At 42.3% G+C, this 13,663-nt stretch overlaps 1 protein-coding gene across 1 annotated transcript in view; it reads right to left on the minus strand.

Annotated features, from left to right (window-relative positions):
* Positions 1-1,090: 1,090 nt before the first annotated feature.
* The window catches only part of USP13 (ubiquitin specific peptidase 13), a 50,666-nt gene continuing 38,093 nt past the window's right edge, over positions 1,091-13,663 (minus strand). Inside the window, exons 13-21 of the mRNA XM_059855727.1 lie at positions 12,271-12,445; positions 11,802-11,890; positions 11,323-11,445; positions 9,939-9,965; positions 9,074-9,217; positions 7,941-8,107; positions 7,269-7,431; positions 5,624-5,708; positions 1,091-5,056 (exon numbers count right to left, since the gene is read on the minus strand). Of these exons, the coding sequence (XP_059711710.1) occupies positions 4,963-5,056; positions 5,624-5,708; positions 7,269-7,431; positions 7,941-8,107; positions 9,074-9,217; positions 9,939-9,965; positions 11,323-11,445; positions 11,802-11,890; positions 12,271-12,445 (1,067 nt within the window). The 3' untranslated portion in view covers positions 1,091-4,962. The remainder of the gene's footprint in view (positions 5,057-5,623; positions 5,709-7,268; positions 7,432-7,940; positions 8,108-9,073; positions 9,218-9,938; positions 9,966-11,322; positions 11,446-11,801; positions 11,891-12,270; positions 12,446-13,663) is intronic.

The following is a 13,663-nucleotide window of genomic DNA, read 5'->3' on the forward strand; positions in this document are numbered from 1 at the left end:
CTGAAAACATAATCACCCACTCCAAACAGCTGTCAGGCATGCAGTAACTGTTTTCAATAATTTTACAGCATTTCAATAATTTTACAGGCTGTCAGTGCTGCCCTTATTTGGATTAGGCTTGTAGTACACCTGAGGGACACAAAGGTGCAACTTCCACTTCAGTGAGGGGGAGCAGGGGGTGGGAACTTGCCAGGTATCCAACACTGCCTCCCACAAACAGCCTGCAACAGCTAGCAGGCACAAATCCCATACAGGAAATTCCTGGAAACTCTGAACAGAGCTGGTTAGCTTCTACAGAAAGCCACTCTCCCACCTCTTCCAGTTGCCACAAGTGGTGTGAACAGCGTGGCTTGAGTTGCCATGGTCACAAAGGACATCTGTGATAGAAGAGAAACCAAAACAGATCATTAAGTTTAGACTTCAGAAGCTGAACTATCTCTACATTTCTTATCACTCAGCATGGCACATGTCCTCTACTTCTGTGTCAAGAAGTGTCACTGAGGGCAGCAGATTTACCTCTTACCTCTCCTCCAGTTGCTGGTCCCGTGATCCTATAAAAAGTCGTCATCTCTCAGTCTTCTTTTGCAGCCTATTGCATCTACCAGAGTCCCAAAAGTCACATTTCCATGTAAAGTCCTTACATGTGAGAAAAGCAGACTCCTTTACTGAGCAGCAGAAGAAATTTCTGAGTATGAGGAATTACAGACCATGATAAAGCAGAAATTTGGAGTGAAATGACAGCACTATTCCACACAAACATTGCCAACTCTTGTGATCAAAGAACATCAACAGGCCTAAGAGTTAAAAACAAACAAACCAATCTAACTTAAACCTGGTTTCTATTTTTTGCCATGTTGTATATCCACTCAGGGCTTGGGGATTTTACTTTTTTTTTTAAAATCCACAGAAATGCTAGGAGTCACAAGAAATCAAGACTCTCACGAACCTCTCTGTTCCCCATGCAGAGTTTTTTTAAGTAAAACACCAAATGTGAACACAAAAGAGTGAGAGGCAGCATCCAAACAAATTCTGTCTATTCCTCCTCAGTTCAGACAGGAATAAAGAAGCAAGAATCCACACAGTCACCAGATGTGAGAATATTTCTTTTTAATTTAAAACAGTTGCAACAACGTCATTCACAGCCTTTCTCATCTCAGACAAATACTCTCCAGAAAGTTAACAGTGCTTCAAGCAAACAACTCTGAATGGTGCAAAGTAAACCAGGACAGACACTTCCAGGATACAACAGTAAAACCACTGAGTAGAAATCAGACACCAATCTCAGCCATTAAGGGAGGAGAGGCGACAGGGAAAACAATAAAATGTCCAGTTACATATTTTGCATAGGCTTCCAATGCATGAGAACAGCAAAGAGGATAAAAATGGCTGCTGCCAGGATGGAGAACAAAAGGAATCAGTTGGAGAGGTTTCTAAAGAAATCTAATGAGCTCTGGATGCATCCACATTCTGAATGTGTTCTGTGACCTGGAGGAGGCTGTCTGAGTCAAAGAACTGGGCTGATGTTGGTTTCACTTACACCAGAGTCAGTCAGAGGTAATGGCACTGAACCCAGTGGAGTTACAAGTGATTGGAGTTCAGAAACATCTACACTTATTTTAAAACTACAGGTCTGAATAAATTAATTTTTATCCTAATTATATTTTAGCTAGGATGATTAAATAGGAGTTTGTGTCTACATGTGTTTTGGAGACAGAAGATTGTGACTCAGAATGAGAAGTCTACTGGATCCAGCATGCTGCTAGGAATGAGAGAAGAAGGGGAAATCAAGGAAAAGTTATTGAGTTTTTCTTCCTTCCTTGCTCCTAACCTAAATGTACCATACAAAATATAAGTCTGAGAAATAAGAGCATTGTTTACTGCCAGGTCCTGGCTTGCTGTGATTCTCAGGTCAGATTGTCTCTAACAGCTCACAGTGATTTTTCTTCCTCCACTCCTTTTTGTCAAGAAGCTCCCAGCTCACAGAGCCCCCAGCAGCTCCTCCAGCCCCCACACAGGGAGTGTGTCCAGGCTGTGCCCTGGCACATCCAGCACATTCAGCCTGCAGCAGGCACAGCCTGGCAGATCAGTCATCTCCTCAGTACACTCTGTCTGAGTGGGGCTTCTGCAATGCTGGACTTTAAAAAAACCCAAAACTCCTCTGTCCCCCATTAGGCTGAGGAGTCAGGAGTTTACATCCTGCTCCTCCAGGTTCTTGATGTTCTTCACACAAAAGGGAGACAACTTAACCAGCCACTTGAAAAAAGGAGGGAGGCCACTGTTTTGGGAGAGAATAAAGTAATTCTTCAAGCACCTGACTGAAAGAACTTCTAATATATTTTTAACTGCTAAATTGTAGAAAACCTGAAATCCTTTCCCCTAAACTGTTCCCTGCACTCCTGACTAACTTTGGTTTGGGCAAGAAAAACATAAAAGTGATGAACTGAAAAGAACTCCAGGACCTGAGCTGCTCCAATTCACTCACCACAGCCAGCCAAGAGCCCTCCCCTTCCAGCCACCATTTCCAGTTTATCACCCTCCAAATGTGCCCCCTGAGACCAGGCAGCTCCAAAGCCATCACAGCTCTGGGATGCACCAAGCAGATTCCAGCTCCATCCCTGATCCTACATGACCAGCCATGCTTCCAGTTGGGTAATGAACATGGGAGTTACTCAGTTGGCTTTTATTTACCCAACATTTCTAAATAAAAAGGCAGCAGTCACCAGATCTTGGTGTTTCTAAATAGCCCTTTAAGTTCATGAGGCAAGAGGGAAGCTGTTGTGTTGAACTTCTTTGGAATATATATGGGAATTAAAAAAAAAAAAAATTAAAAATTAAAGGAAGGGGGAAAAAAAGGCCTTGTCTCCTTTTTCTACTGCCAGAATAAAGAAACACACATATATACAGAAGTTTTGCTCTTTCACTTTAAATAGAAGATGTATCACTGCATAATTTGCTGATCCCATTTTCAAACCTGTCATTTTCTGGTGAAGTCTCAAATATCCAAAATCTGGAAGAAGCAAAGAAATTACTGGCAGCTTTTATTTCATCCAGAACTGGTGGCTCAATAAGCACAAGGCAGCTGAATGTCACAGGGCCACTCATTAATGTGCCAGGACACTGCACTAATGTGTCCATAAGAGCTCCAAGTGCAGGCAGCTCTCCCAGCAATTAGACACCTTTACACTCTGTAGAATTATTGCACTGGAATTTCTCTCACAATCTTTTATGATCAAAACCTGATTAAAATACCAACAATGTTTTTTGGCCCTGTGTGTGGCTTTGTGACCAGAGGGAGAATTATTTTTCCCCAGACAATGCAAAAACTAAAATTCCCTTCTCAGAAACAGGTGTTTAATTTGGGTTCTCTTCTGTAGGGTGTAGCTGCCTGAATTTTGCTATTAAAACTTGCAGGCACTAACAGCAGAGAAAATGTAATGACACCTCTCTGGCTCTCTTGCACTCTGCAAAAAAAGATTTTTTTTTTTTTGACTGCTGCAATTTATTTTGAGGGCTTGATAACTGCACAAGGCGACTCCAGCAACAGCCTCCAAGCAGTGTCCAACACTGTGAACCTTTGGGTTTGTTCTTTTTTTGGAATCATAAAAGGTTTTGAACTCACCATTGTAATTTTTCTAGAATAATTGTTTTCAAATATAATTTTAAAACCCACATATGTATTCTCACCTGTGAAAAACACTTAAATAACACCAAAAAAAAAAAAAAAAAGACAGGAAAGACCAGCCCCTGCCTACCCACCCCATCATCCCTGCCAGAGATATCAGACCCCTTTTAGAAGGTGTCTGTTGAAGAGATCAGATTATTGATGCATCTGCAAGTTTAAAGAAAGTAAAAATATCAATTCAAGGGGGGGTTTATTGTGGTTTTTTTTGTTTCTGTTGGTTGTTCTTTTTTGGTTTGGTTTTTTAACGGAGGAAGAGAGGGGTAAATCAATAGATCAGAAAACTTACTAAGCAATTTCCCCCACTCAGATATGAAAGTCAATATTTAGGCAATCTTCAGCAGAAAGCAGGATTGCACTGCAAGTACTTTGTCAGGGAGTTGATTTCAGATGGAATATGAGTGGTCTAGATACAAATTTCCCTGACATAAATATAATGGGACATCAAACTCTTCTTTACCTCCTCCATAGGAAAACAAAATTTAAATAACAGCCTTGCCTTTCCTGAGGGTGTGCATTTCATTTCCTAGTCAGAAAGTCTGCTGTTTTTAGCCATCTGTAATCCTGAATCTGTTGGTAGAACTTAGAAAATAAACACTCAAGTGAAGATGAAGAAACCTATGTCTGCAAAAATAAAATTTCTCTTTGGCAAAAAAATGCAGAGGAGATTGCTCCTGTCTCCATTAGTCTCTTGGGCTTAAGCCTGGAAAAGTCAAATGAAGATACTGTTCCACTGAATTCCAACAGATACAACTGCAGCTGACTTTTCTCACTGCAGTGAAAATAATCTCTGAAAAAAGACATCCTGCTTTGAAGAACAGCCACAAACCCCCTCCCTCAAATGATTTCTCTACATGATCTGGACTCTGGATGAAAACACAGGCTCCCAGTCACCAAAGACACAAATATCTGTTTGTGGTCTTCAAAGGACACATGGGCAGGACAGGCAGGAGCTGGGCTGAACTGCTTTTGCTCAACACTGAAGCTTCCATATTCTCCACACACTAGCTGCAAACTCCACCAGAAATCCACATGGCCTGTAAGGTGTATAAATTTAAAACAAAGTCCTATACAGCACCTAATAGAAATCTTCCATCTAACACTTAAGGCGGCATCAAATGATTGTTTTTAAATACACTATAAACATCCCATGGTTTCCTTTGCTTTTTGGCAGTCCAAGGGTTAAGGGGTCTTTTGTTGGTTTTAGATTTTTATTGTACGCTTTTTTTTGGGCAGGTTAAAAAGGCTTATGGCTTCTTAAGGCCAGGTGATAGATTGGAGGCCTAACTTGGTATCCTGTGGTAAAAATAAATGTAGCCCAGGTCTTTGGGAGGTCGTTCAGAGGCACAGACTCTAAGGTCATTGTAGATCACCCATCTGAAAGGAAAACAAGATTGATTACATTCCATGGGTATAAAAATCACCATAGATTTATCAAAGACTTCTCAGACCCAAACCTCAAAGAGTTTAAAATCTAAAATTAGGCATTGCAATGAGAACAAAGGATCAGAGAAAGAGCTGAACCAGCTGCCAGAGTTAGGAATTGAAAGGGAGGAGGGATGTGCGGAGGAATGTGTGGTTATAGCTCAAATGAAGGAAAATCAGGGATTCCCAATGTCAAATAATGGGAGCATATCAGAATCCCAGCCAAGATCAGCACCACAGCACCAGCAGCACTGGTATCAGCCCATGGTTCCGTGGAAGTTGGGAAGAGCTCAGACAAACTCAGCCAGATACAGGCACATTTCACCAATGGTACATTTCACCACAGACTGCAGTGGGATCAGAACTGACTCATCACATCTGTGACAATTTTCATTCTTTTGCTGGGAAACCTACAGACGATAACAGCCCGTGTTGTCTGCCATGAGCACACCCTGCTCTGTACAGATGCCTCAAATCAAACATTTGCTCATGCCATGTGTCTCTCCCAGCTGCACTCACCTTCCTTCCTTTCTGAGGTGACAAACGTAGTGGCCACTCATTGTGGACGTTCCCATGTGGCTGATGAACCCAAACAGCTCATACCCTGTTTTAAGAAATACAAATGGCACCCTAAGTCTTTCACTGCTACCACTGCAGTGTGACTCCAGGGGACATGTTCTAATACTGGAGAAGCAGCTAAGCACTCCCAACACAGACTCTGCATCCCCAAACTCAGTTTCTGTAATAGTGCAGCATGTTTCCAACTTAACTAGTGGCTCAGATTCACTGTCAAACATCAAACCAATCCAAATCAAACCCACAGAGACCTGTGCACATACAGCAGGGCTGTGATCACAGCCCCTGCTAGGAAAGAAAACAGCAGATTCGTTTCCAGTTCACAGAGAGCAGCACAGAAAGTGCCAAACAGGGAGTTCATTCTGCACACAAATTAGCTATGCCTTATATGTGTGATCACGGATCTCCTACAAATCAAAACCCACAGAAGTCTGTATTTCAGCATAGAAGAGAGGACAGGAAATAAAGCTCTTCCTTTAACACAAAGACAATTTTTATGCTTAAAGTGTCTGGAGAGCTCAGCACTGGTTCTTGACCCCCACCCATTCCTGCCATTCACCTGAATTACCACTAAAACTAAAAGGGTTCCTTCTTTTAGGGTATTGCATAAGGACATGGCCTGGATTTTGCTGGAGAGGGCTTTCTGGGGCCATTTCACAGAATCATTTGTTATCGGGATTTCAGGCACTCTCAGTCTATAAAGGCTAAGTACCACAAAAAATAATTATTCCAAGTTTGAGGTTTGTTTTTTTTTAACTTAGCGATAATCAATGTTTCCCATGTCTCCAAAAGACTTCAGGTTGACATTTATAATGTTAATATAACAGTAGCAACCACAGACACAAAAATCTAGTTGTCTGCTAATTTTTTTTTTCTAGACCTTTACATTCAAGATCAGAGGCAGAAGTTTAGAACATACTACAGTTATTAGAACTCATCACTAAAGACTCTAAAACTTTCTGTGACATCCTTAGCACCACCACTGAGCTTTTGCACTCCAGTACTGCGACACCTCCAGGAGGTTCTTCTCAACTTTGCCTGCTGTACATTAGCCCCATCTTGTGGTTTATTTAGCAGCAGTATGACAGAGAATTTCAACCACAAGAAAACAAATAATGCAGGACACCAACTGTACTTGTGGCATTGTGAATAAGGAACTCGGTTGAAGGGATTATCAGATTGCCCAGCAGACCACAGGAGGACAGAAACTCAGGTGGTCTGTAGCAGCAGTGTTGTCTGTGGGATGCTGAACCTCTGTAAACATTCTAGCTTTTCTTTGTCTTCGTATCTTATAGCAACAGAACAAAAAGTAAACCTGGGCCAGGAGAGACTTGTGTGCTCTGGTAGCAAGAAACTTTGGGCTCTGGTTATTCAGTGAGTCCAAGCAGAGTTTTCTGAGCAAACACAGCCACAGAACTCAGTGGCCCACCGAGCTGTATCAGCCCCAGAAAGAAGACTGCAAGTAAATTGCCTGGATCCTGTCCAAAGAACCCACAATAACTACTTTCAAGACAGAAAGGAGCTCTGTGAACGGGGAGGGTGTGACACAACAGAATGGCAGCCAGGTCTAAGCTGAAGCGGAACTTACTTCCAGGGCCATCTTTGATCCTGGGTCCCTCTGACCCTGTCTCTGCAAGGATATTGGCATTAGCATTGTTCTCCATATCCATGGTGTCCAAAGCAGGGTCACTTTCTTCCTCAGGGTCGGGGTGGCTGAAGATCCACTCCAGAGCACGCTCCAAGTTGTTGTTCTGCCAGTCAAACAATCAAAAGAGCAGCTTTTAATACTCTCTAACATCACACTGCCATTCATCAGCCTTTGAACAGAGTAAGGATCATGTTTACAGCACTTAAAAATGGTAAGATACCTCCATCTCCCTGGAAAACAGTATTCAGCAAGCACTCTGCAAAAGCTTGACATATGGAAAAGAAACAATCACACACACAACTAAGACCCACTGCCCCAGGTTCTTATCTTGCAGACACACACTCTTCAGGCATCCAGGTTATTTTTCAACAGGTTGTAAAAGCAGGTATGTTTTCCTCACTGCTTTCCACACTTTACCATTCCAGTGAAGCACACAAAGCACCTTCCCCACTCCAGAGAAGTCAGGCAACCCACACTTTGCCAGGATAGTTCCAGGCTCACCATCCACTAACTGGATTTTTGCACACATTTCAAAGGCATCTGAGCACCCACAAGCACAAAGCACAGAACATGAAACAAAGCCCCAGTGCTACCAATAACTCATGAACTCACTGTTGCCTTCAGTGCCTGAATTGCCAGATTCCTTTGGAATCCCATGGAAATGATAATTGCAACCATCTCTTCAGGAGGCTGGTTATCTAATCCTACAGCTCCTAAAGCAGCTGCCCCACTGGAAGCACCTTCTCCAAATGTAGGTATGACCAATGGCTCAGCGAAGTCTGGAACAAACAAATATTCATCAGTTCCTTCTTTTGCCTCACTTAACTGGAAAGTCAACAACAAACACGAACAAAGAACACACAGGAGCTCAAAAGCAGCCCTGAAATCAATGTAAGTTCATTTCACTGGCATCTAAATTCAGACTTAGATGTGTGGAAAGCCTTAAAAACAACAAAATGAATGTGCACTTTACAAAATATCTAGGTGCATGTGCTCATACTGAGCAGACTGGAGTAACTCAGCACATTGCAGAAGTGAAACAACTGCAGGAAAGCAGCAAAGATTGGTATGGAAGCAATGATGGCATCAGGATAATAGACAACCCAGTGCACAGATGTAAAATGAACTGATTCCATATCTGGAAATGTCTGCTAAGCCCAAGTGAAACTCATTCCCCCTTTACGCAAGCAACACAAAAGCTCATGGTGAAGTGTGAACTCAACCAAATCTGGAGTTTCCTGGCAAGGGAGTACTCAGTGCAGAATCATGAGTCCAAACTTTGCACAGATGAAACACAGGGAGTGGAGAACATCTAGCAGCTCTGTCCATCACTAGACAGCCCAAGTATGGCATGAATGCTCCAGCCTGAGCTAGAGAAGGCTGATATGGAAGGAAAGCATCCAGACCACAGGATTCTTTGTACTTACACTTGGTCACAAGTCAGCTTCCCCCTTAGCAGCACGGACCTAGCCAAAGGGTGGAAACAGAGCTGGCCCACACCAGTGGTGAGGACAGGACTTCTGGTGTAGCTTAGTTTGTTGTCTTCTTCTAGGCAGAGGACACCACATAATGGTCAAGATCTGCACATCCCAGGAGCAGCTTAGGAAAATTCACTCACACCTCCAGGTTTCCCAGGTGGGGAAGTGGGGGGTCGTTGTTTCTCTGTCACACATTATAAAATTTCTACTGACTGCCAAAATTCACAACCAGGAGCTGAGTTTAACTTACACCATCCAGTCACTGACCTGGTTCTTCCATGTGTGCAATGATCCAGTTGAAAGCAACTTCAGCACCCAGGTTGCCCGTATAGTACACAGCCTTCCGACATGCCTCCAGAGGAAAGCCCATCTCTGCCAGCTGCATAACTGAAGACTCATCAATATCTAGGGCTGCAAGAAAGGACCTTCTAAAATATAAAAGTCTCATTTCATCCATTGCATAATATTTCTTATTGTTACTCATGGTGCCATACATTACAGTACATATTGCTTGGATTTGGTTTAGTACTTCAATAAACCCACAGCCATCAGAAAACAGCCTTGTGCAAAGCATTACAGTCATTGTTATGGACTTACTGATAATCTTTTGTCTCAGCAGGGACACAGACCCCCACAGAGATCACTAAATCTTGATGAATTCCAACAGGACTTTATTTATTTTAAAATACCTCAGCACTGGATTTTAAGGAGTGAGAAGTCAGGTCCTGAGCTCAGCTAGAGATGGCAGCCAAAACCAAGCCCCTCTCAAAGGCAGGATCTTGCAGATTAGAGAAATAACAGCTGCCAGGTCTGGCAGCCTCTGGATGACAGGGTCAGACAGCTTTATGTGAGATCAGAGTGCAGAGGGAGCCAGGATCGAGTGGCTGTGACCTCCAGGACTGCAAGATCCTCCTGAGCAGCAGCAGGCAGAGGAGCAGCTCACAGCTCATATTCTGGCTGTACCAACCCTCAAAGATGCACACATGGAAGTAAACACTGTTCAAGCACAGAAATCAGCTTTTATTTGGAAGCATGCAGGGCAAGGCTTCATGCATCTCTGTGAGGAGAGAGAAGCCACCAGCTGAGTAAAAGCATAACAATTCTTTAAGCAGTACAAAAATGAGATACGTACACTCCACGAAATGGTTCGTCGTGTGATCTGAAAATTAACAATGGGGAAAAAACAGGGAAAAGGCTAAGTAGATCCATACGGGTAAAACAATTCCCTATTTTTAAACTCATAGAAATATTTGACCTCATGGAGACAGGACAGTTTCATCCTTACTTCCCTGATGTTTTTGCCATGAATTAGAGCAGGGATAATTCTGCTCAGTAACTGTTTTCCCTAACTCAGTTCAGAGCAAAGTCTCACTGATACCATAAACCAGTAGGAAATAAAGCTGATGGCTGATCTAAGCAAGAATCTTAAAAACAAAGTACCATCACCCATGCATTTACACTAAAACTAGGTCAGTCCATTCAGCAAGAGGGTAAGAAGGTACAGGCCTTTGAGAAGAACTTACACAGATAAGGGATGGAATTAAAACCTTAAGAGAATTGAAGTTTGTCATATCCTTGCTCTGCACACAATTTCAGGTACTAGCTTTCTTTCACATACATACAGCATGGTATTCTGCCACCATTATTATAAATACCCCAGCAAATGGGGGCACTCATGTCATGAGAGCAGTTGCATTACTGGCTTCATATTAAATACTGAGGCACTCAAACTTCAGTCATCTGGGGGAAAGTGCAGCCGCCTGGGTCTAAGGTCACACCATAAAAACATTATTTTACTTGGTATAGACCATTTTATTCTCCAGGGAAACCCAGGGAATAAAGAAGGATATTTAATATTCTTGTTTCTGAACTTCAGCATAAAAGAAGCAGTATTCAAGAAAAAAAAAACAGCATAGCATTTTATCACTCCTCTTTCTTTCTTCTCCTTGAGACAGAGCTTTTTTTAATGGCAGCCCATATACATCCAGAGAAGAGGACTGTGCATGCAGGCACAGCTGCTAGGGCCTAACAATTATTGTATTTTTAAAATTAGTAAAATTTAGAGTTTTAGCCAATGCCTGGAAAGCTGTTCTCTTAAACTGCAGTGCTTTGTGTATTGAGTTTTGTTGTACTGTGCTAGACCTGGGAAGTGCACAGTGACTTCACTCCAAGGGAGTCATGGGCATGCACAGAAGGTTCTCTGGAGAGAGTCAAGGACAACAACATCAATTATTAACCTCCTAGGGAAAGGTGTCCCTACCCATGGCAAGGGGGTTGGAACTAGCTGATCTTTAAGATCCCTTCCAACCCAAAAAACTCTGTGATTCTATAACAAATCCCCAAAACAGAAAAGCTGGAAGAACTAGGGTTGTCCAGTAGGGAGGGGAAAAGGCTGTGGGGTGTTGTAAGAGTCTTAAATTACAGAAGCACAGAGCTGGGTTTTTGTTCATAGCTCAAGAGAATCCCTATGTGCTAGAAGGAAAGGGGAATACAGGGGAGAGTAAGTCAGTAAATACCTTTTGGGTCATCAGGAATGACAATGGGAGGAGCAATGTCTGGGAGTTCCTCTTCTCCTGGCTGGAGCCCCCTGGCCCGAAGGTGAGTGATATCCAGGAAATCTGGCATGTCTATAGAAACATCTGCAAGAGCAGAGAAATGGGCTAAGCTTCTGCAGCCAGCAAAACAACCTTATGGTGCAACCTACCCCTTCAGAGAGGGGATTCTGGTACTCAAGGCACAGGAACAGCCAGGATTCTCCTTCTGAAAAGAGCTCTTTGAGAAATTTGGAATGCCAAAGCACAATTTAAATAGCTCAGATTACACAAAACTGTATCTTAACTCCACAGACCTGATGGATTGGTTAAATTTATTGTAAAAGGGAAAAAGATTCAATCAGGATCTTCACAGAACAAACTTAATTGAGTCAGGTCCTCACTATAATGTGCACATCTTATTAATTATCTGGGATAGAAAGGTAAATAAAACAAGCACATACCAAGCTTTTTGGGTATCCAGTCAAGGCCAAAGGTGAATTTCTTTATCTGCACCACTAAGTACTCAGGAAAGGAAGCAAAACGGGAAGTCCTGAGAAGGACAAGAAACAGAATTCATTGAAATCAGGCAGCAGAACCCCCAGCAGCACAGATCCCAGAACCTCATGCACACTGAGATAAGCTATTGCTGCTTGATACAAAGGATCCAGCCCTACAAGAATTTTAAGTTCAAGCTCTCAACAACCAGACTGCATCGCTTCTTGGAGCCTGACTATTGAGAGCAATGATTTTCCTGCTCAGTTCATCATTACAACTCTTGCAAGGCTTGATCTGCACATCCCATTGATGAGCTCCAACACTAATGGGATGCCAGAGCTCACTGTGCATTTGTGTGTTTTTCTCTGCACCACGCCCAGGTAGCAAGATAAGCACAGAGCACAGTTTTTAACAAGCAGCCAGACACACACTTACTTAACTCCTGCAGATTTTGCTTGAAGGGCACTGCTCCAGAAATCCTCTACATTGCTGGGTTCAGAAAAGGCCTGCAGACAAGCACTAAATGGGATCTTGGCACGGACCAGCTCTGGCAGAGGTCTCCTTGCAGCTTCTGCTTCTCGCCTCTTCAGCTCATAGGCAATTAATTCATCTGAGAAATACACACAACACTAGAAGCTAATGAACATTGTCATGGTTATGTGTTCCTCATCAGGCTTATTTCTGCAAGTTTTAGAAATGCAAAAAAAAAAATCTACTTAGCAATGAAAGTTTTATATACTTTTAACTGGACATCAAATCTTTTTGTCTGCATCGGGGTCAGGAGCTACACTTACAGCCACATCTCAAAGGTTTCTGGTCATGGTGAAAACACAGAAGTGGAAATACCAGGATACAGGCAATGAAAACTTAGCCAGGACAGCCAAAATCCTGTGTGAACAGTAATGCCACACACCCACTTTATCAGAGCTCAATCTGAGTTGGAAAGTTATTGCTGTCTATGTCATCTGACTTTTTAGACAGGCCAGGATTATGTATGATCTAGAAACAGTCTTGACACCAGTAAACTGAGCAGTGCCATATGGTAAATTCACAAACTAATCTGTCTCCTGAGTCATTACCTGGAAATAACATGTTCTTTTATAAGCAACAGAGTCATCAGTGAAACTGATGAACAAAGAATGAAAAGTTCTCTTAAACTTCTTGTCCAGTGCAAGGAGTTGTAGGCTAGGTAAAAAGTAGGTAGAATTCTCTGCCTTGTGGTATTTCATAAGATCTCATCAAATAATCAAAATAGTATCTTCTGGTTTTAAAATATTTTAAATGTTCAGATTATGTAGGAAATCAGAGGCACATCTCCCTTCGTGTTCCTGTGATGCCTCCTTCACTTCTACCTCAAGCATACATTTATTATGTTATTCTGCAAGGCTCTTCACCCTGACTACAGATGGAACCACAACTTGTCAGTGTCTTCCTCCTGCTCCCAAGTGTTCAAGCCTCCTCGGCCATTTTCTCCTTTGAAAACAAGGATGCTTTTCACAGGCACAAGAAAAAACACTCCTGCTTATTAAATCAACATCCAACACTTCATCCTGCTTGCCTCCTCCCCTAAAGTCCAGAACACTCAAATTGCATATTTTAGATTTACAGATTAAAAACTACCTTATACCCCTACTTTCTATTACCACATTAGATCTTATAAGAACATAAAGCAGATTTGGGGTTTTGGTTTTGGTTTTTCTTTGTGAGTGTGTGTTTTTAAAAGATATTCATTAGCTGGTATGTTCAGTTCCTTTTTTATAATGAAGATGCTTTCCCAAACTGTTTCACTGTCCAGGACGAAGGAGATTCAGCGCTGGTGGGGATCTCT

The sequence above is a fragment of the Haemorhous mexicanus genome, chromosome 10 (assembly GCF_027477595.1).
Source record: "Haemorhous mexicanus isolate bHaeMex1 chromosome 10, bHaeMex1.pri, whole genome shotgun sequence".
NCBI lineage: Eukaryota > Metazoa > Chordata > Aves > Passeriformes > Fringillidae > Haemorhous > Haemorhous mexicanus.